We start from the raw sequence: 24,850 nt of genomic DNA on the forward strand, positions 1-24,850 counted from the left end.
AAGAAAATCCTGGATTTAGCTCATGCTGCCATGATAATTATAAACCTTTAGGTCAGTCAGGAACCCCATGACTTTTACAAGCTGATCGTCTGTCTGATTATCAAGATATTTATTAATGGAATTACAATTTTTGAAAAACGTTTGCTAAACGGTTTTCATAACACCACAGTCTATTGGGGAAAACGAGTATAGTAAAACCGGTCACTCAAAGATTTTTACTTTTTTGAGGCACTTCTTGATCATTTTGAAGCGCAATTTTTTTAGGGTTCAATATTACACCATATCACAGACACTGATAACACGTAGGGCCATGCATCTCAGATTTAACACTGTTAAGTGATCCCTTTAAAGGTACTATGTCCCATTTGCAGGCCCCAAAAAATGAAAAGGTTAAATTCCAACAGCATTTGAAAGACAATAACAATTTACAACTTTCCTCAAAACCAAAGCTTGAAAATGACTTTGCAATAACCTAAGTAATAGTCTGATTTTCAGACCCTTTTACAAAATGGTTGTACGTTTTGTCCTACACAAAGATTCAATCATTTTAATTTTGTAGTCCGGTTCTTCAACACACATTTCTTTGGAGAGGGATGCAGTATGGGTCACCATTATTGACAGGTGGCCTTTCTAGAGAGGTGGCAGCTATTAAAGGGACTGGGTAACTTTACCAAAGATTCTAAAACAAAATCCTGGATTTAGCTCATGCTGCAATCATAATTATTAACCTTTAGGTCATACATGAATCCACTGACTTTTACAAGCCCATCGCCTGTCTGATTATCAAGATATCTATGATTGGAATTAAAAATTTCAGCATTCGTTTTCCTAACATTTTTATATCACTACAGTCTTTTGGGAAAAATGAGCATGGTAAAACCGGTAACTCAAAGATTTTAACGTTTTGAGGCACTTCATGATTATTTGAAGCGCAATTTTTAGGACTTCAATATTACACCATATCACAGACACTGATAACACCTAGGACCATTCATCTCAGATTTAACATTGTTAAACGATCCCTTTAAAAGACAGGTTTGCCTGTAGGTTAAAGGGTCTTGAGTATCTCATGTACCTGAGCGTGCTACTTTTCTTCTAGGAGAAGACACATGTCATAGATTATCTGATTGATCCTGTCCGAGAGCCCCACCCACTTGTCCGTGTTGAACCCCATCACGTTGGCAAGACAAAGCACCTCCACATTCCCCATCAAACCATAGAGGGAGCCTATGCCGTAGTAAACTGGAGTGGGAGTATAAGAGGTAGGGATTACAAAGCCAGTTAGCTTGAAGGACATTGTACAGTAATGCTGTGCAGGGCCAGCTGGTTATGTACTGTATTTACCATGTACAGTGCTTGGGGTTCCTAGTAATGTGCATGGTAAATACATGTGCATTATCAGCCAGGTCTGTGCAGCTAAGGTACATATGGACATTACTGCGAACATCTTGAAAAGAGTGAAAAAAACAAAAACATCAACACCACCATAAAACCAACTCAAAATTGACATTCCATAACAAAGTATATAAAATTCAATATTTCAGATAGTTGATGAATGGTTGATAAGAAACATGAAAGTTTATGAAAGTGTCTCTCAATTAGCTAATATATCATACATGTATCATTGAATTTGTAGATTTTTATTAAAATGTTAATTACATTTCTCTGGAAATGTCATTCTGTAATGCTTGGGATTGACTGGTATTTACCTGTTGGCTCTGAAAACTCCCCTGTTGATAGTACCTGCAGCAAAGCACTTCCGAAATCAACTGCGTTGTCATCTACAAGCTGCAAACATAAACAATAAAATTTGTAATGCAAGCTTCTACCATCCTTAAGATTTAGTAGGCAAGCTTTCATCCACTCCTGTGGACTTTCTCAAGTCAGGTGATTCTTCACGCAGTTCACTGTTGTCTGCTGCCTCAAGATCATTGGAGCAAAGATAGGTGACAGTGAATAACAAGAGTTTCTAGTCAGTAAATCCTTGATATCATCTTTGCAAGTATGATTTCACTCAACACCTAAATGTAAGTTGTATATGAAATAAATCTGTTCTTTCCCCTAAGAAACTGGAAATTTATTAAAATTTCAGTAAAGATTAAATAGGAGAGGACCTCAAAAGATATGTCACATTGTTCCCAATTTGAGTTTCAAAGATTTCAACTTCAATCAGATTTGGTCAAATTTGTACTCATCTGTTTCTCTTAATTTTCTTCTTATATTACCACCAAGTAAACATTAGGGCGGTCTTCCTCTTTAAAACCACTCATGCCTTCATACAATATGCATGTACATGTATTTTGCCGAAGCTATCTAACTACATGTAAAGGGCTCCATGGCATTATTCCAGCCCCGGCCCCCCCACTCAGGTTTCGAAATGACCGCATGCGTGTTGCCAAAATGTCCGGTAAAGGGGTACTTTTTGGGCGACAAATGTAAAAAAAGGGGGTGTATTTGACTTTCACATGGAGATTTCTTTAAAAAGGGGGTGTTTTTCTCTCATCTCTTTGAAATTAAAAAAGGGGGTTATAAAATATCTTGAAGTTGAACATAGAAAAATTGATGAAATCCCGCGATCAGATTTCAGAAATTCCTGCTAGTTTTGAAAGCTCATTCAGAATTATTTCATTATGAAAAGTAAAAACATTGAGTCCCATGCACTCCCGTCCCAGTACGGCGGCAGTACGGACTTCTCAAAATCTGTGTGAGAGAGAGAGAGAGAGAGAGAGATAACAACAGAACGTATAGTGTGTACGGCGCATCCGCTAGCTGCACGCTCAGCATGCATATCGGGCTAGGCTCGGCATCAAGCCGGCGCATCAAGATGGGGTATGAGGCGTGGGCCCTGCCAAAATTGTCATGATTGGGACGTCTTTGAGCAGGACCCACAGTCTTCTCGTTGTGGATATTGTGGCTGTCTACCTGTGGCTCACAGGGTGGCACATTCAGGAGAGTAGTTTGCCCTATAGTTTGATTGCAATAGTAACACTTTCAAACTCATTTTCCTACACCCATGAAAATGAATATGTGGGACTTGGATCTAGACCTATGTAGTTTTGTACTGTAGTGTAGGCTACCCTAATTCACACAGTCACAGCTGCATTAGTAATAGGTCTACTATCCTGGCTGTGTATTAAAGGGATCGTTTAACAATGTTAAATCTGAGATGCAAGGCCCTACATGTTATCAGTGTCTGTGATATGGTGTAATATTGAAGCCCTAAAAAAAATTGTGCTTCAAAATGATCGAGAAGAAGAACTTAAAGAAGTGCCAACCAGTAATGACAGCTTATCTGAGATGAGAGGGGGGGGGGGGGGGGGGGGGGGGGGGGTCTGCATGTCCTGAGATAGGGGGGTACATTGAGCAGCGTTCCGGATTTAGGGGGGGTCTCCAAGGCAGGAAAAGCCCGTGAAAAGCCCGTGAAAGGGGGGTTCGGAAATGTTGGCAGTGCTCAGATAGGGGGTCTTTTCAAAAAGAGGGTACAAGCATACGCGTACCCTAAATAACACTAAGTGGGGGAGCCGGGATTCCAGCTCAGATAGCCAAGGCTTAGTATTTAATGTGCTTATAACACTACAAAAAGTTCAATTTACACATCACCCTTATTTCTCATCCACAGAAATGCTCTTTAGGAAGCTATATCATATTTAGTTAGCTCATTTGAACAATATCTTATTTTATACATCAATAATCTTTTGAATCAGGGAGAATTGCACTTTCGGTGGCTAAATCATTTCTAGCTTGCTAACTTCAATTTCAGTTCACTCGGTTAAGTACTAACCCTAATCTTAAATAGAAACAAATCTTAAACCCTTCATACAGACCCAAGCGGACTAAAATTGAAGTTAGCAAACTAAAAATGATTCAACCTCTTCTTCAGCATGATGGCCTTTCCAATGTACCTTGTGTCTTGTGAAGTTGAAGACGAGAGAAGCGGCTGCCTCGCATAACTGATCAGATCCACTCAGCAGCATGGCTATAACGATGGCCTTGATAATCTTCATATTAGACGTAGAGGCACCGTTGGCAGAGGGCGCTTTCCATTCTTTCTCCGAGATGACCCAGGCGTATCCTTGGCTGCTGGCACACATGTTACAAAGCTGAAATGACGCCAATTCAATTTTAATTTTCATTCATTTGTTTTTTGGTGTTTACTGTCCATTTTATCATATATTTCAATATAAAACAACTATCACATTAATTCCAAATGGTAGTTACACAATACAGGGGCTGAACAATCCATCTTCTGCGATTAAGGTATCTGATTTCTTGTCAAAATTATTGTTCTATTGGAAATGAAACATAAAACTGAAACTGAAACTGAATCACACCATGAATCACATATTCTGCAGTTAAATCTAAACACCTATGAAGTTCCTTGAGTTTTGGATTGAGAGTCAAGAGAATGAACCCCCACCAAACCACAACACCTCCAGGCTATTGTCAGAGCAATTGTTGTTGAAGCATGTGTCGCAGACCTGTCAACCTCTGGAGATCAAAAACTGTATTCTTTAATCCCAAAGTTGTATTTTACTAACAATTTTTTTTTCCAACCATGCATCAATGCCTTTTTAATACAGTTCCTACATACCGGAAGATTTTTTGTTTTATGGATCATTTGTAGAATATGCATGCATGACTGGGGTGTTTGATGAACCAATGGCATACACACACACAAAATAAAAAATAAAACAAATTATCAAAAATAAATACCGGTAAATAAATAAATAAAAACTATTTTGAAAAAATGTTATTGAAGAAAATAGTACTGTCGTATTTACTTTTACGATTAACTCGTACTGGTTGGCAGCTCTGGACTGTCGTACAGCCTACTCACCAAGTGAATGATTTCGACCTGGACCTTCTGCGGCTGTCCCTCTGCCCTGCTAACAAAGTCTATGATGGTCCTGTCCTCGTTGGTGCAGAGGAGACCAATGACATCCTCCCTGAGGAAGGCCAGTTGGAGGAGCTGCAGTAGCGGGATCAGAACCACAGGGGGTAGATCCGTCCTACCAAGCAGCTTTCCTGTAGAATAAGAGGAGATGGTAGGAGATCTTGAATGTTGTTCCATGATGGTGCACTTGGTAAGATGGTTATAATGCTACCTACACAGATTTTAAAAGTAACTTATACATTTTCAAAAAGTTATGGCACCTGGAATTTTATAAAGAGTGATTTTATAGTCCCATTTATAAATTTCAAAAATTAAAAAAATAGTACAACCGACCAAGTTGATTCCAAATCAATAATGCCAAATGAGAGAAAAATCCTTGTTATTCTAAGAACTTAAACTTTGGAACCAAACTCTTTATGTATGAATTACAGCAGTGGTTCTTAACCTGTTCACTCATCATTCACCTACAACCCCATCTGACACATGCTGTTATTGCTGTACCCCCCCCCCCCCCACCTTAATTAACTCCATGGTCAGATACAGGTGTATATTCAGAAGGAATGCTCCATTTATGACCCACTTATTTCTTCCTTGAAAATCCCCAAAAGCAAAATGACTCCCTTGGGCTGTTACCCCCCCCCCCCCAGTTTAAGAACCAGTGCACTACCATATTATATTATGGAGGGTAAGGAAATCTGAAATGGGAAATAGCAAGTGTTGGTCATTGTTTAAAGGTGTTTATAAGAGACATCATACATTGACCTCCTTTTTTGGGTGGAAGGGGGGGGGGGGGGGTTGAAGATAAAGAGTATGGACATGCCCGTCCAAGCACTGTTGGATACCCTGGGTTAAATCACTGACCTATGACCAGGAAGTAGTCTGGTTTGACGGGAGGTAGAGTTTTATCCCAGTCATCGTCTAGGAGACTGTCGCTAGGCGCTTGGAAGGCATCTTTCATCTGATCTAAGATCATCATCTCATCCGCAGTAAGGAGGCTCTGAGGAAGATGCTGTTTGATGCTGTCTGTGAATGCTGCTGGCTGTAAAATGGACAGAAATATGAACAATTGTCTAAATAATATTAATACCACTACTCCATTAGGCCTAAAATAAAAACTTGTTGTATTGCCCTTTGCGACTGACCCCAAAATCTGAAAATCTACGGTCGGCATTTAAAAAAAGTTTTTTTTAAAAATCGTTTTTTTAGATCTTCTTTTAAATTAATGAATAAAATAACATGTATTTTGTTTGTTTAGCTGTGATATAAATGCATAAAATCAAATTATTCCAAAATTCTCACTCGTGCAAACGATGGATAAATACGAGATGAAAAGGATATCAATGGAATGATGACGATACTGTATATTAAAGCACTTAAACAAGGGAAACGCTCTCGACGGTCTCGCCTGCATTACGCAGTTCGATATGATGAAAATTTGAGGTTGGAACATTATTTATAGGCAGGGTGGTCCATTAGCAGGCCTCCAAAAATGAAATCCTCTGAATATAATCAGCATTTTGAAGTGAATATTGACTAAGAATCATCAGAAGAATTATTTACTAGTAATTGTACCACGATCGATAACTTGAATGAAATATGAACAAATTAATAAAAAAAAATGATTTATTAATTCTCATATTTAGTTTGGAAAACATAATCTAAGTCTACTGACCTAAAATGACCTTTGACCTTGTGACATGGAATTTGTGTCATATGACTTGTGATACTTGATAACCCTTGGGTACAAGTTTCATGGAATTTGAACAATCAATTTTGAAAATATGCTAAAAAATTCAAAATCGTGATGTTGATGCCACAACAAAGTCTAGGTTTGTTGACCTAAAATGACCTTTGACCTTAACTTGGTGACCTGAAATACTACTCACATGATTGGGGATACTTGATAACCCTATAGTCCAAGTTTCATCGACTAAGAACTTAAACTTTCAAAATAATATCAAAAATTCAAAAACTTAACCTTAGGTTAAGTTTCCGATGATGATGCCACAACATAGTCCAAGTCTGTTGACCTGAAATGACCTTTGACCTTAACTTTGTGACCTGAAATTCTTCTCACATGATTGGGGATACTTGATTACCCTATAGTCTAAGTTTAATTGACTAAGAACTTATACTTTCAAAATTATATCAAAAATTCAAAAACTTAACCTTAGGTTAAGTTTTTGATGTTGACGCTGCCGTCGTCGCCGCCGTCACCGGAAAAGCGACGCCTATGTCTCGCTTTTTTGCTACGCAGTCGAGACAAAAACTGAGAAATATCAGCCAAAACTCGGGTGAATGCACCACTGCACACAGACACCCATTTCTAGTGCTCCTGCTTGTACCTGCTACCTATTTCTTATGATGAATATACGATGAAACAACTTACATCACCATCTCTGAAGAGACAAAGCCTTGTGATTGATCTTGATTGCCTCCGCTCCCTCAACTTCTTTAGGAAGAGGTCATTGTCTTCTTCCTCTTCCTCGTTATAGGCTGCTTCAGGGGTTTGTTTGGGTTTACTGGCTTCTTCAGACTTTGTTGTTGATTCTGAAATTCAGTTTCAATGATAATATTTCACTTTTAAACATATGACTAAATTTCAATGCCATCCTGGCATCTTGGGGCCAGCTTTTTGAAACCGTCATACGTCTAAGATCATGGACATCCCATAGAAACTTCAACGTTTCAATGAGATGTCTAAGAAGTTATGCTTACAATGGTAAAGCTAACAAAATAATGAACTTAAGCATTTGAAAAAATGTCTTGCAAATCTTTCTTTCTCGGTTATTTCTCACACTACCTCTAAATCCTCTGGCAAATGTTGAATAATATTCCATTGAAGTGTCTTAGTACCACTACCAGACCAGTGATGTTTTGGCCTTTCGACCCTACCCGATGAACCTGGTCTGTGCTTTTACCACCCCTCCCTAGCTATATGTTGATCAATGCCTCAGTCACTTGAAGAGGATCCACCTCTCCTCATTTCCAGATAACAACGATGATGATGTTGATGATAATGATGATTATTCTCTGAAATTTAACTTTGCATTGGGGTTCTTGTACTAATGACCCATTCATTAACCCCTCAAAGATATCCATATATCCCCAAAAGGCTTATAACGTCCAGGTAAAGAAACATTGCACTCATTGGGTGATTAGTTGTTAGTGTTTAGAAAGTTCTGTAAATTCTATAGAGCTTTGATACATTCAAATTAAGAACCCAGTTACATTTGAGAGGCACACTGGATATCTTTATACAAGCTTCATGAGATTCCTTATTCTTTGAAGAACAACAGCATAGTAAAGCACACAAACTAATGCGCTGTAATGGACAGAAGGAAAGAAAAATGAAATAATAGAGAAGGGTGATATACAAACAGAATACTTCCTTAAGTCAATTGTTAACAATGGAAATTGTTTCTAAATAGAAACGTTTTAAGACACATTTTAAAGCTGTCAACAGTATCACAATTTTTAAATATATATTCTGATATTTTGTTTCCATAGCTCTGCTGATGCCATCGGAACATAGCATAAAGGCAACATCCATACAACAAATCTATACCTTTAGTGCTAGTAGAAGTTGAAGCAGTTTGAGTGGCCGGCGGCGGTTTGCCACCTGCCCCGCTGGCTTGGGCATCGTAGACGGATGGACCCCCCTCTGAGTCAGGGCGGTTGCCCGTAGGATTGTAGGCCAGAGCATCGATGAGAGGCTTCATCGCTTGACCTATGGGTCTGTAGGAGGTAAAGGGAGAGTTGGGAGAATCATACAGAGGTGGTGAGAGAGAGAGAGAGAGAGAGAGAGAGAGAGAGGGGGGGGGGGGGGGGGGAGAGAAAGAGGGAGAAAGAGAGAGAGAGAGAGAGAGATGGAGAGAGAGAGAGGAAGATAGAGGGAGAAAGAGAGAGAGAGAGATAGGGAGAAAGGGAGAGATAGGGGGAGAAAGGGAGAGAGAGAGAGAGAGAGAGATAGAGGGAGAAAGAGAGAGAGAGAGAGAGAGAGAGGGGAGAGACAGACATTGAAAGCAAGGGCAAGGGGGCATATTTCTCTTTCTGTTAAGATAAACTGCAAGTCTAAATACCGGTACACAATTAACAGGAAGGCTGCCTGTGAATAGACTGCTTGATGTACCCTGATGCGCTCACACAAAATAGGGCCCTCAAGGAACCAAAGTCCGAAATGGAATCTGTGTGTACTGTTTTATGAAATTCTTTATTTCATAAATACTCCTTTACCGTTAACTGATATAATGTCGGGTAAAGTATTTAAAGTTAATTTGATATATTTCTAGCAGCACACAAATTTATAATTTTAGGTAATTGGTACATTTTAAATCGGAGAGAAATACTTGAAATGATTCACACTACATATATACCGGTATGCAGACTTACGTGTTGAGTACTTCCTGTGGTAAATCGGTGATGTGTGCTGGGATAGAGTTGCCTGTTAGGAACTGGGCCACCTCGTTGCTGAAGTTATTGCAATTGTGGTTAATCAGGTTGTATGTATCTCCACTAAAAGTAGGTGAAATATGGCAGAAAACAAAATTAAAAAAAAAGAAATGTTTTTGAAAGATTTTGAAGAGAGAGATAGCGTAGCATGAAAAAAGTTGCCCTGGCATAGCATCAACAATCAAACCCCTATAATGGGCAAGAGTGTGACAAACAATATTGATAAAGCAATTGAATTTGCCATCATCACCATCGTCGTTGTCGCCATCGTCTTTTTCTTCTATTATCATAATTATTCATTATCACTGTCATCAATCATAACTAATATATTCATTATTATCAGTAGTAGTATTATTAATACCGATAAAACATTATTTCTATCATAATAAATCATAACTAATATTGTAAAATTTTTTGTAATTATTTGTAGTAATATTATTTCTATCACTATCATTATCAATCATAACTACAATTAGTAGTCATGGTAGTAACTAGTAAAAGTAGTAGATGTAGTAGTATTAGTAGAGTATTTATCTATTTTTGTCGTTGTTATCACTGTAACTGCTTTCATTATCATCATCATCATAAATCTGTAATTGATTTGTTGGTATACCTGAATGCAGACATGCCCATCTCTCCGAGATATTCCAAGAAGAGCGAGTAGGAGACTTGTGTGGATCCAATCTTGTGCACCTGTGTCGGCTGTCCTAGGATGGTTCCACACTAAAACATTGACAGCAAGAAAGATAATTACAGTCAAAATGTGCATTGGCGACTACCTATCTAAAAAGCCCAGAGCCCCATTTCACAAAACTTGTCTTCAGTGACAAATGACAGTTTTTGTTATAAGCTACTGAAATCAATCCTTGCTTCTGATTGGTTATCGACAGATTTGTCGCTGATTTTTGCCATTTGTCATTGCAAAGAGGCTTTGTGAAACGGGTCCTAGGGTCCCTATTCATAAAACTTAATACTAGACCAGATGTTATCTAATGACATAGTCAATAGTACTTAGTTTATAGTTGACAACTAGACTTAGTGGGTATATGAATATGACCCTTGATATTTGATCATTGAAATCTGTATCAAAGGAACCTGTACATGTACACAAAGACCACCTGCCTATAAAGACTACTTTTCTTGCATCCCTTGAGCAGTCTTTATATACAGGTTTCACTTTATATGATATTAGAAGATTCTTAAATATTTTAGCAAATCCAATTTCTTAATAATAATAATAATAATAATGATAAAACCACATTTTTGTATAGCGCATATTACTTTATTATATAATATCCTTTAAGGCTGTGAAGGGTAGTCGAATGCTCGAGTACCCGCACGGTTGACAACTACTCGGGTACGATTTCTCGTACCCGAATATTCGGCCGCAAAAATGTCCAGGCCGACGCTTACCCATGCCTGAGTGAGCGGCAGCCGCTGGCATGGTGCCGTCGGTAAAAATGTTTCCCAACTCAAGCACTGTCAAACTCACCACTCAGAAACTGGGACCAAATGTCTGTATTTCTGCTTGGACTTGGAGGAAAATGGATTATTCTGCCATCCTTGGTTTTTAAAACAGCATTGTTCACTGTTATTATTATTATTAAATCGGTGCCTTCAACTGCAACTCAAAGTAAAATTGCATGCGTTTTCGGCGACAGAACTGGGATACTGCTCCAGTGGTATGTATGGTGGTGGAAAAAAAAAAAAAAAAAAAAAAAAAATTTAAAAAAATTAAAAAAATTAAAAAAAAACAAAAAAAACATGGCGTCCGAATACTCGAGTATTCGCTTGTAAACATAGGAGTGTACTCGGGTACCTCATTACACTGTTGTGCACAGCCTTAATATCCTTATGTGCTTCCAAAGAGGATGGATATTATTAGCCTAGTTTTGCTCTGGCAGCCATAATCAACACACAGTGCATTTCAAGGGATGACTCCTGCAAGGTACACTGTACCCAGTTAACACCTGGGTGGAGAGTGACAAATGTGGATTAATGTCTTGCCAAAAGGCATGTGTGCTAGTCTGAGATTCAAACACTCAACCCTCAGATTGAGAGTAAAGTAAATGAATCACTACACCACAACACCTCCACTTCTCGTTTGGTCTATTGTCGGTCTGATGTCAGTCCCGTTGGTCTGATTGGGGTAATTATATTCCAACATTTTTCTTTAAACTCCTGAAGTACTTACCGGCCTGCAACTTTCTATTCCTCCACCGCCAAAGAAATACTCTCTGCCGTAGACCACAATCCCTGTATGCCATATTCCATCAATTTGTTTATCTGAAAAGGATATCACACAAAGAGAAGATATGATGGCAAAATTTGTGATGGAAGAAAGAGGCAATTCTTTCTGTCTAACTCGGCCCAGGCTTCGCTTGAGGCCAAGACCAAAGCTCAAAGGCCAGTACCTTCGAAATCAACACCTAGACCGAGGCTTGTATTGCTAGGCTTGTGCTAATGTACTTTAAGTTTAGCATGAGGCGTGCACTCTCACATCAGGTGCCTTAAAATGTGATTCTGTTGATTCTGTTAAATAAAATGCAAAGGAAAGATCTATTTCAAATTTTCAATACCAAAATCCTGATTTTTGACAAATTTAACAGATATTTAACAGAATCAACAGAATTATTAAACGTGTAGGTGTAGGAGTAGGAGCTTGATGCGAAAGCTGCCCACCCTTGATTCACTCAACACTGGAAACAACTATTAATGCTAAATTATATTTACAATATGAAATTTCTACAACCCAGGTGATGTAAATGGGTACCTGGCAGGAATTAATTCCTTGAAATGAAATGCTAGAGCGCTGCAGTGGCTGCCTTGGCCTTGCTAAAGCCAGGGTAATAATCGGGGCAGCGCCAGGAGCGTCACAACGTGACGGACATGCGCGCTATACAAGAAGCCACCATTATTATTATTATTATTATTATTATAGTGACACCATGACATGTCAACAATATAACTACAAAGTACACATTTTACTAACAAAATTATGAGCGCATGGGACCGAGTCTGAGAAAAATTGCAAAAGAAAGCTGAAACTTACTCAGTAATGCTAGGGATAGCTGACGAGCAAGGCCTTTCGTTAAATCATAAATGTAAAGATGTACATCTTTTGGCTCTGGTTGTTCCATTTTTCCACAAATTAACAAACGAAAGCAATGAGAAAATAAGTTCAGTTCTGTCGACGCCTCGGTGAAGAATGAATCACTGTCACTCACATTCCGAAGTATGACGTGCGAGACTATGCCCAAAAAGGGGGAAATTGTCGACTCACTTACTACAACCGCTCAGGTCACTGCAATTTGGTATTTCATGTACGACGGCAAGGTACTTTCTCACGCACGGATTTCAGATTGTGGAAAAATATGTATCTTTTCATGTAGACTTACGCGGCATTTGTGTTTATGTTTGTAAATTTTGCATAAACACATGTATTTAATTTGGAGAGTTCGAGACTCAGCCACCATTCCCGTTCAAAATGTGCCGCATCATTTTGATTGCATCTAGAGTAGCCTTTAAATAGCGCCAGCCCCCTGAGGAGACTGAGGAGGAGGAGGAGGGGCCGGAGGGGGGGGGGGGGGGGGGGGGTGGGAGGGGAAGATGGGGAGGAAAAAGCAAAGAAGAGGGAGAAAGGGGAAGGTAAATTGAAATTAGGAAAAAAAAGATTAAAAAGAAGATTTAAAAAAAAAATAAAAAGAAGAAGAAGACGGAGAAGAAGATGCATGGAGCTAGAAGATAACGAATCATAGGCCTGATGCTGCATGAGCCGGAGAGGCGAACTTATAACAATCATAGGTTTAAGTAACTCATCAGGCCTATTTTGTTAGATTTAATTAATTTATACAACTATTTATTCATTAATGTACCTTTCATTTACTTATTTATTTACTTATTTTATTGATCAATTTTACAAATTTTGTTTAATTATTTGTTATTTTCTCCTTTTTAGTCTGGGGGAGGGGGTGGGGCGGGTACAATACACTGTAGATTGAAATGCGAATAAATATGGTCATTGATTATAGGGAAAGGATGGGAATAGCCGGTCCTATCATCTTCTTTTCACCGCCTCTCTCTCTCTCTCTCTCTCTCTCTCTCTCTTTTTCTCCCAGTCTCTTTCATTCTCTCTCTCTCTCTCTCTCTCCGTCAAATTTTCGTTAAATTTCAATGGGGAGGTACTGAAGCCCGGCTTCATCCTAGTTCGGACTTAGGGTTACTGTATGACGTCATTGAGTATATTTAACGATTCATTATAGCTGAACTTAAATCAGCTGTAAATTCAATCACCATAGTTACCCTAATGATACCAGATCCCGCTCAAAGCCTATATTTTCAGGTATATAGCCTCCTAATCCATGAGAGGTTGAATGGCGCTGATCGAGATGTAAATAAATGATTTCTAAAAAAAAGAAAACCGGTCTGTCTCTCTATCTGTCTCTCTATACCTGTCAATGTCTGTCCGTCTTTGTTTCTGTATTTATATATGTCTGTCTCTCTGTCTATGTCTGTCTCTGTCTTTGTCTCTCCCTCCCCCTCTCTCTCTCTCTCTCTCTCTCTCATTTTTATTTTCCCCTACACCATTTCCCCTAAATACTGTACAATTATTTATCGCAACTTTGATGTTTAATTATATTTTCCAAATTCGTAGTCACGTCGCTCGCGTCACAAACTTAAAATTTGCAGAGAGAGGTAAAATCAGAACAGAAACATTATTATCAAATACATGCATGTGCAGTATGACACTTCTGAAAGCGGATGACTGAAGCCGTAGGGTAATATGGTACTGACCAAAGGAACCGTCAGAAAAGCTAATTCTGGTCTTTTTATTTATATACGGACGGTAAAAATCACCGGTAGAATTACCTCTTGTAATGATCGATATTGTTTTTACTTTTACTCGGTTGTTTATCACGAGGAAAAGCTCAAGAAGAACTTATTTTGAAAAACTAGAAAATGACAATTTCAATCATATTCAAAGGCAGATGGGGAGTGGAAGGGGGAGGGGGGGGGGGGCTGGTAAAAATGACCGGAACCCACGCTGAAAAAACAAAACATGAAAACAAACCTGTAAATGGATAAAAACATGAGAAAGGACACATATACCCCTCCAAAAATTATCGTGAATCAAATTACGCTGAAAAAGAGTAATGCCATTACTCCTCTCCACTTTCGAAAAATCCTGGTTCACCTGATGCAGATAGGATTTCAGCTAAACGGAAACAAATATCTGAAGACAGATTTGGGGGATCAAGGAGCGCGCCAAAATTTGTAAATGCATCCTTGTGAATAAACCACTTAAAAATCGTGCTGAGCCCCCCTCCCTATCCATGGAAAATATTGAATCCCCCCTTTAAATTGCAAATTGTATTTAGGCAGACAGAAAAACGGAGGGGGGGGGGGGGGGAGGGGGGAGGGGGTAAAAAGTGCACCCAAATTTTATAGACGAATCCGTGAGAAGAAAAACACTTGTAGGTCGTGCTGCGTCTTGCGCATCGAGCACGTATAGCCGCATCATCGCGAAAATCCGCTTCACCATGCATCACTCCATTCTTCGCGCTCTCCTCCACCATCTCCTCCTCCCTCCATCCCTCTCCTCCTCGACATACGTCTTCGCTCAGCAGGAAATGCTCATTCATTTACTTGCATCCGAGATGTGATTGAGCACTTAGCTGCCTGCATCCAGTGTATCATTGCACCGCAGCGCATCGCCGGGCTTAAAGAACGGCATGCGACGGGAAAATACGAGATTTGAAGAACTTTCTGATGTTGACCACAACCATACGGGTAAGGGCATTATTATTTATTGTTCTTTGATCCTATATTCTTGAATATTCGTCAGGACAGTCAACTCAATATCATCGTTGTAATATGTGTTGTAGAGGTGGAAGGGGAGTGGAGAATGTACGCTGTAAAGTGCAAGATCGTAATATAATCCAGTGACTGGGATTTATTGTAAGCGCTTTTTGTCGGTTATACTGTTTCTGCTGAAACACTTTATAAGAAATCGTTATTATTATCATCATTATTATTATTTTCATTACTATCTAATCATAAACGTAATAACATAGTTAAGCAAACAAACAAACAAAGGAAACAAAGGCATATTTACAGCGTATGTGGTCAACATTACTGCAGCATGATGTTATCACAATCATGTGAAGGTAAACTTGTCCTAATCGCGTCGAAAGCACTTTTAACCGCGTAAAGATATACATGAAGATTAACAAAGTCAATAAATATGCCTTTGTTGAAATTACGTAACATAATCATGATCAAACGTGTAATAAACATATATTTACTGCATGTGTTTGAGTTTGAATTGACACATTTGAATTACATATCAAAATCTTCGAGAACAATGCATTAATCCAAATTTAAAAAGTGAGTGTGATTAACATTATTCATGAAAATTAAGTGAAAATTACACATTAGGCGCAAGTCCGCTCTCCAATGTTTGTTTTTCTTTATTCTCTATTCAATATGAAAACAATACAGAATTCAGTTGCATATCATTCCTCCTTAAATGAAAATGTTATCATAAAATAAATAGTGCTCATTTTATCTCAAATCATTGAAATATGATCAACTTTAGGAATGCAAATCCTAATGTTATCGATTTGTTATAAATAGTATTATAATATAATACTATTTACAACAAATCGATAATCTATAATTTATAGCCAACATACCACGTACCTCGCTCACCTGCAAATACAAATTTGCGATTCTGTGCTTCCGTTGGAGATTGTTCAGGTTGATTCATCCAAAGCACTCATGATAATTTGAGCTCCTGGATATACCCCTATACGTCAGATAGGTTTGCACACCTTGCTGGGGGGGGGGGGGGGGGGGAGGGGGTCAATAACTAATGGGCGTGGTACTTTGTATAAAGAGGACTGGTTTATACCAGCGCAATATATCTACTGCATTTTCCCAAATAATAATTATGTTGTTGTATGGGGAGGGGAAGGGGGAGGGGGACATGTATCGTGAGGACAGGGGCGGATTCAGCCGGCGGCAAGGGAGGGGGCCACATAGGGGGCCCAATTCGTGAGAAAATGTTTAGCGGCGAATCAACACCCACCCCCCCCCCCCCACCCCTTGCGCCAAGGGGAGGGGACCCGTCTTTTTTTTAAAATTTTAATTAACCTGTTTTTTTTTGCCAAGGGAGGGGTTCCAGGCCCCCGGGCCCCCTAGGTCTGCCACTGCTTGAGGGTCACACCCTCCCCTTCCATCACCCATTAACCCCTAGCGAAAAAACTCCTTTGAAAAGCTTGATGAGTCGAAGCACAGTGTGTTGGCAATGCTCAGGATAAAGTTGCCAAATTTGAATTACTTTCGCGGTTTTGCCCGCAGATTATTAATAATTGATTGCTTTCTCCGTTTGGATTTTGACCAGTCCTCATCTTTTAGATTTCCCCAGTGAGATGAATTTTCATTTCACCATACGATTGCTTGTATAGGCCTACAATGGTTTGACAGGGCCATGTATTATTAAGGTGCTCTTCCTCTTCCCCTTCCCAAAGCAAACCCACAACAATTAACACACAAAATGCGCTCGTGGAGATTTAATGAAATCAAGGTACCCTCGGTCCGTAAACTGTCGTATGTCTGAAGTTTAAGACATTTTTTTTTATATAACCCTGAGCTAGCTCGTTCTCTCGTGATAGTTTCCTAAACCAAAGGCTGGAATTGACAACTCATTACATGCGCTGCTAGATTTTGAACAGGTCAACATTTCCTTAGCAATGGCGTAATTCACTGACATCGTATAATCACCAACTCTTTATTGCATGTCTGATGAATATTTTTATTAGTCAGTAGTTGTAGCTTTGTGACAAAACTAAATACTTCAAAAAAGGGGTAGGCGAGTAATATAGCACCTGAAGAAATTTTTGTTGTTGAAATATTTATGATGGTAACGAACGTGATATAGATTAATTTTCGCACGCATCACCAGATGATGAACAATATTGCTGTCTTCTAATAAAAAATTCTTCAAAATAATACCTTTTATTTTTCACTAATACGTTGACCTTCCAAAGTTAAACATTTCATGCAATGCATCCCGTAATATTCTTGTTTTCAAGGACGTTATGTTTTCTGTTTTAATGATCAGTTACTCTTTCTTTTTTTTTGCCTGGTCATAGAATCTTCCTCAACTTTCAATTCCACCTAAAATGCCCAATATTTCTAATACACTCTGCTCTACCTCGGCCTAGATCTTTTCTTAAAGGTCACTCACCTTAGTCCATGAATCAACACCAACTGATCACGTGTTTATAACTTTCTGGAAAACACACCCTTGCTCTGTTTTATTTCCATGATCGCTTTAGGTTAGTTGCTTATAATTATTTCAAAGTTGCCAGTACTCTTTTTGAAAAGAACATAGCCCTATCATGTACTGTTTTTATAAATCAATAAACGGTATTTCGTAAGGATGATGATGATAATTATGATTATGATGATGTTAATATTACTACTCCTATACTGTTACTACTACTACTACTACTACTACTACTACTACTACTACTATTACTACTACTACTACTACTACTACTACTACTACTTCTAGTACTACTACTACTTCTACTCCTACTACTACTTCTACTACTACTACTACTACTACTACTACTACTACTTCTACTACTTCTACTACTACTATAGCACAAATAATAATGATGATAATATTCATTTTGACTCAATACGTAAAGCCGTTGACCTAGATTTATAGATGCAGTCCGGTGCCTGCTTAATAAATACTCTCAATCCTCTTCCTCCCACCCTTCTCTCCATCTCTCTCCATCTCTCTCCTTCTCTCCTCCTTTGCTCCTCTTTCCCTTTACCCCCTCGATATTTCTCTTCTCTATCCTCTCTCACTTCTTAATATCCCCTTCATTTTCCCTGTTTCTCTCGCTAATAATTCACCATGTCCACTCCCTATCTGTATCTCTCTTGTTTGTTTACCTCTATTCCCTCCCTCAACCTCAGTCTCCTCCGCAATAGCATGAACCCGTCCTTGAATTAACACAAATAGTCATGATAGTACAGTGAGCGAGGATATGCACTCGTCCTTCTAAATTTGCCTGAAAGACGTTTGAGAAACCTGATTCTAGCCAAAAATTTGCTAGATAAACGCAACCTTCTTACTGTAATGAGGTCACACAAAACTAGGTAGGCCTAGCAGGATGAGTTGATATATCACATTGTCGGATCTAGGATTCTATAGCAGGGGTGCGGGTGGCACAACAACTTCTTTGACAAGCAAATAGATGGAAAGTAAAAATTAATGAACACGTAAATGAATAAGAAAATGATAAATGAATAAAGAAATGATAAATGAAATTAAAAATTAAATACAACAACATAAATAATTAGATGAATAGAACAAATATATAAAGTTCATTAGCTCATGATTCTTCTTTCTTCTTTTCGTCACCTTTCCCACCCTATATTTGTTTTTGTTTTTTTTGGGGGGGGGGGGGGGCACGTGCTCCCTATGTGCACTGGATTCACCAATGTGGCATGATATACATTGAGGAGAATGTACTGTATCTTTTCGTACGCCAAACATGAAGACTAAATCACTTTAAATTGATCATAACATCCACGTTAATAAGAAAATAATAGAGAGAGAAGGACACACAGAGAGAAAGAGAGAGCGGGAGGGGAGGGGTGGAGGGAGGGGATGTGGGGGCGGGGGGGGGGGGAGAGCGGAGAGCTATATACAGAGGTTTATAGTAAAGATACTACATATACATGTATGTCCTGTTTGCAGCCAATATCAAATTCTGTAGAACTTTGCAGGAATTGTGAATATGTCACGTATTTCCTATAATTTAAACGTTAGGACATCGTATTAAACATGATTATAAATACACACACGCACACCCTGCATGTGTGCACACACCTGTATACGTTCAATTGCAGACAAATGTACAATATGTCCTACATGGCGCTAAATCCAATAGCTCGATCTGCTTTACACAAAAATAAACATTTAACAATAAATGAGAAACAAAACATAACGAAATAAAATAAATTCATATTTCAAACGCCTTTATTTAAAAATGGGCATGAAAAAAGTTGAATCATTGTCATGTATCCCTCTTCGCTATATCACCGTCCCTCAATATTTCGTCTCTTATTCACAATCGTTGCCTTATTTGATATTGTCATATTGTTCAGGACAAATGTTCACATACCGGTGTTATCATTTCGAAGAGGTAAAGCGCGTTGCTATATCACTTCGAAGAGGAAAAGCGAATCTATGTATCCCTTTAAAACTTTCTGCCTTGAACGAGCCAAAAGCTGCATTATGCATGACGTCATTCATGGCTGGAATTTTTTCTCCAATTCTGAGAAATTCTTTGCACATACTCAAATAATGGCTTAACGCGTTATCCATGCTCGAATGTATACCCATGATAACATTAACGATTACTGTTTTCTTTCTTTACATATCGTAAGAGTCTCTTACGAGACGTATGAAGCACATAAAGCGTATGAGCACATTTTAGACAGAATGCCCACTCCATCTCGTGCAAAATATAAACCTTATAGTTTCTAAATTTTGATAGTGAGCAAAACGAATGAAGAAAAGGTATACCAACCTATGGTAAAATTTAATGATAATTTATACGCTACATTTTCGGGTACCTCGCTGTCCTGAGTATGTGTATGGTGACATGTCACTGCCCGAATATTGGTATTTTTAAATTTTAGGGGGTGAAGCTCCCAGGCCTCCCCTCGCACACATAATGGTTTCTCTCTCTTTTTAATAACGAAACAATGTGACTGACCGATCGCTTGATTGATGTTTATTCTCAAGGGAAAGAGTATAAGAATAAGTGTGCCCTTCGCATAACAGAGCTATCAATCAATAATATTTGTTTTCTTTTTTGTTTCTTTCTCTCAATCAAATTCAAGCGTTTTTTTACGGAATGACATTTTCAGGGAATTTTTATATTTTGAAAAAAGAAAGAAATATCACTAACATTTCAATATAATCTACCAATTAATGATAGATAAAAATATAGGTACTTTCACAACATTTGAGTCTCTTTTCAACCATTTGTTAAATTGGATGATTATTGAATTTTAAATAATTACGGAATGCACCAAAAAGATCATCATTATCTATGTTGTTCCGTAACAAAACTATATCAAATTCAGTACTTCATAAATAATGTTATAAATGGTTCGTAGGAAACCCAAAGTTATGGAAGTACCTCAAATTAATTAATATATAATATCACTCATTTCTAGATTTTTTAATTTAAAATTTAAGATTTTCCTGATTCAAAATGGAAAATTGTCTGGAATTGACCTTTTGTTTTAAAATAAAAGTGACATTGGGTAATGAACCAAATTGTACCCTCTGTCACTGTTTACTGAATTTGACACTAGTCTTCCTTATGAGAAAGTGTAAATCCGCGGTTAACCCAACACCGCTGGATCAAGCTCTTCTTTCGGACCACTACTCAAATTGCTTCAGGAGGATGGGGGACGGAAAGGGTATTTTTCAAAGTAAAAACACAAAATGTGAAGGAGTTCTATATCCGTGACCAATAATACACGGACAACTACTGGGTTATGGTAGTTTTAATAGCCCCGTGCAGCACTTATTGAAAAATGCAATTATGACATCAACATTGGATAATCCATGAGCATGATTGCTATAGTCAATATAATAAATGATAATCGGGTATTAAAATCATCCTGCTTTAGTTGATTTCTTCGAAGTCTTTGCCATCGTCTTATTTTGAGAAAAAGAAAAATACACCCTGCACACATAGGATCAACATCCAATCGAGAGAAATTTGAATTCTATATCGCTGAAACAATGGCTCACATTATTTTATTGAAAACATATAAATCATGTTTAGGTGAGTCTAGTTAATTATTAAAGTAATCACCCCATTGGGGTATGTGAGTTCATACTAAAAAACGATTCAAACTATTAATTATTATCCACATAGAAATAAATAGCGATGAAAAGATTAACTTGACTGACATATAAACGTATAACAAAAACAATTCTTAAAAAAGACAAACATTTATACATGAAATACATGACCTTGTGCTGTAATCATATAGGTAAAATATAAACGTACAGGTAGGTATAGCAGGCACCGACTGCGTTGAGTTTGTGTGGTATTTTCATAAAAACCTATACATATTGTAACATATTGTAACGAAATTTGATTACAAGTGTTTAATTCAGACTGCTCTCGTTCAGTTCTCGCTCAATATCTCTCTCACTCGAGCTCATGCGTGTATGCAATATAAATTCAACAGAAGAAATGGAGTATTCGTGAGTTTCAGTTCCATTCGATGTTTATTACTTCAAATAATGACAACTTGGTATACAGTCAGGTTCAGTGAATTACGAAAAACGGCAGAAAGGAGTACGAGGAGAAGTCTCAAGAAGTCAGTCCGAACTCTGTCTAAGCTAGAAGTCTGAAGTCCGAACTCTCGAGATTTTAGAATCCCTGGCTTTATATAGGGAGCTGTTTTGTAGCAGCAAGGACACAACCCGACCTCGAGCTAAAGGGCAGAGTCTGTCCTCAAACTGAGGACAAAGTCTGGCCTCCGCTCGGGGTCAGTCGGAGGCCGCACGCGACTGAGTATCTGTCCTTGCCGTTACGTAAGACGAGGACAGATTCTCTAGACGAGCGTGGCCCTGGGCTTACGCAATCGAACTGCAAGAATTACTCGAGGACGAAAAACAACGTCGTAAATCTACCGAAGGACAAGTTTGACTTGCACAGCAAGCAATAATATACAGCGAAATAATAATGAGCTATGCACATGATACAGACATATATCTGAATTCGTAACACTATTCCCCCTCTCCTTAAAAAGTCACTGTCCTCAGTGATTGATAAAAAATAGAATTACAGTCATGTTAAACCAAAAGATTTGCACTACAATGTATATAACGAATTTAAAGGAAAAAAATCCTGACATATCGTGTAATGAAGCGAATGAGGGATAGCAAACATCAAATCTGAATCTGAAAACTTGGTCAAAATAAAAGCACGTTGCAGAAGTTGCCTAATTAGCACTTTAACAGACGACATGTGTAAATTTCAAAACGGCATATATGTTTGTCTACCCATACGTAACATTGTGATAGAAACCAGCACAGTCTTAATCGCTTGGTACAGTGTAATCTAGTTTTCAAAAGTTTTGGTGAGTTTGACATAAGATTCGGGGTCATGAAGCCACGACCTTATAAAGTAAAACGAAAATCTATGTAAGACATAAAAAAAGTATCGTTTACAGGTTACTGTAATACAACGCAAGTAACTGTCGAAAAGTCGAGGTGAACTAATATAATACTAGAAATACAACGTCAAAGCAGACCTAATTATTTACATAATCGTTCAGGTTGCAATAAGATATATGAAATTGAAAACAACAAATAGCAAAAACAAAAGCTACTGAAATGCTGTAAAATTATTGACAATTAACCGCCTCGTACACTGACATCTTTTTTTAGTCAAGATTTGCTGAAGCAGCAGAATGAAAGCCGCTTCAACAGTATCAATTTTTTTTTTTTTTTTTTTTTTTTTTTGGCGAAGCAAATTTAGTGGCCACGTGTCCGATTTTTTTTTTTTTTTTTTTTTTCCACTCTTGGTCAGCAGAAATGCAGCACGCGATCCGAAAAAACGCGATCATTGTGATTACTCATCACCATGCCACTAGCAGCAATATGACGGCTTCGGATGTCAAGACGTACAGGCCGAAAAGAATATCAGTGAACGAGGGGTGCTAAACTTAACACACAAAAATACGTTCCCAAGATAACGGCTACGCGGCCGCTAACGAATTGAGTTTCAACTATATGCACAAAAATCGATTAAAAGATTAAAACATCTCAATCACATCATAGAAATATGTAACAGAAAAATAGAGAAGACATAGTGATAGGGAAATAGATGGAGAGAGGAACAAGAGAAGAAAGATAATTATAAGGATCGAGAGGTATAAAGGGAGGCATATTGTTGCCGAGGGCTAGAAATAAGGAGAGGTAATAGAGAAGACATAGTGATAGGGAAATAGATGGAGAGAGGAACAAGAGAAGAGAATGCAAATGCAATATACAATTGATAACATGTACAAAATAGATTCAAAACAACAGTTTCAACAATGAAACAAAGTTCGGTAAAAGAATCGCGCAATCTTCATTCGGACAACAGAGTTCTCTATCAAAGTCTCCTCGATCTATGATCAAATAGTCCCAGTTTATCTTGAAATGTTAGAATAAATGTCCAGATCTGTCGACGAGGACCGATGTCTTGTCCTGCTGATTTAAGTTTAAGCGAGAGTGACTCTGTGTAGGAATCCTGGCTTCACATTGATATTTCATTATATTCGGGAAATTTGTAATGATAATTCTGCTTCCATAAACATGATAAAGCTCGTGGTTGTATAAACTCGCCTCTATACTGAATTCAGATAACTCAATCAGAAATAAGAATATTTTTAGGATATTCCATAAGGATCACGTAACAGCATTGACTCAGCATGTCGACTTCGCAATATTCCCAACACATGACAAATTGACAATCAAGTATCTACGGCGGGTCCTCCACTTCTACATGGCGCAATATCATGGACATGAATGATTGACGTTGCTCCGATATCTTCGAGGTTGTCCCGTGGTTTCCAAACTGATATAATGATTTCTCATTCTCTCCGACGCATACACAAAAAATTCGCCAACAAAACTAATACGATGCCGAGATCTCTAACGCTATCCAAATGATGACTCTCTGCCTCCGTTTTCCACACCGATGCTCTCGACAAATAAAATGAACAAAAATAAATTGGCCCTACACATACGAAACTATTGCTACTAAATAAATGGCCATGCACTGCGTCCTCTTGTTGCCATTGCTGTGCTCCCCTTCTGAGGCTGGCACCCAATGCAGCAACCGTCAAAAAAAAAAAAAGACACTCGGCTTCCCTTTGAAATCGTCGACTCGTCATCCTGCACTTTTGCAGCTCCGGTTACACTACTAACAATCCCGACATCGGTGACGAATTTTGTATATGCTCAGCTACTCCCCGTCAAATTCTCCTGAGAGTGACTCTCCATGGCTGGGATAACAAACCCAACGACGTCGTCACGGAGGCCCAGAACAAGTTGACGTTCGCCATGATCACAGGAACATTGACCAGCGAGGCAGACTGCATCAACACGAAGTCGAAGTCACGACCACGAAGAAACCAATCACGCCCAACATCATTCCATAGCCATCATACTGCGTTATAGTCAGTTATTTCGCTGCATACCGGTCGAAATTCCTATACCTGAAGATGCACAGATGCATGAATCCCTGAATCATACATTCTTTTTATTCGAGTTCGGAATCTAAGTTTCTTCCTCATGGTAGCCATGCTGTTAAGTGAAACTTTGCAAAGTCAATATGGTCGCCAGCTATCATCAAATCGATGTCCGTGTTGAAGTCCAAATCCCACCGCTGC

At 38.4% G+C, this 24,850-nt stretch overlaps 1 protein-coding gene across 1 annotated transcript; it reads right to left on the reverse strand.

Moving 5' to 3' along the window:
* Nucleotides 1-356: 356 nt before the first annotated feature.
* Nucleotides 357-12,563, reverse strand: LOC105445099. Its single transcript, XM_030998949.1, has 11 exons — nt 12,399-12,563; nt 11,541-11,632; nt 9,960-10,069; nt 9,287-9,409; nt 8,463-8,632; nt 7,284-7,444; nt 5,756-5,933; nt 4,838-5,025; nt 3,903-4,100; nt 1,710-1,788; nt 357-1,242 (listed from the first exon to the last, which is right to left on the reverse strand). Exons 1-11 carry the CDS (start codon nt 12,484-12,486, stop codon nt 1,085-1,087), a joined length of 1,545 nt encoding a protein of 514 aa, XP_030854809.1. The 5' UTR covers nt 12,487-12,563; the 3' UTR covers nt 357-1,084.
* Between the last annotated feature and the right edge of the window lie 12,287 nt (nt 12,564-24,850).

This window comes from Strongylocentrotus purpuratus, unplaced genomic scaffold (assembly GCF_000002235.5).
Source record: "Strongylocentrotus purpuratus isolate Spur 01 unplaced genomic scaffold, Spur_5.0 spur5_contig_861, whole genome shotgun sequence".
Taxonomy (NCBI): Eukaryota; Metazoa; Echinodermata; class Echinoidea; order Camarodonta; family Strongylocentrotidae; genus Strongylocentrotus; species Strongylocentrotus purpuratus.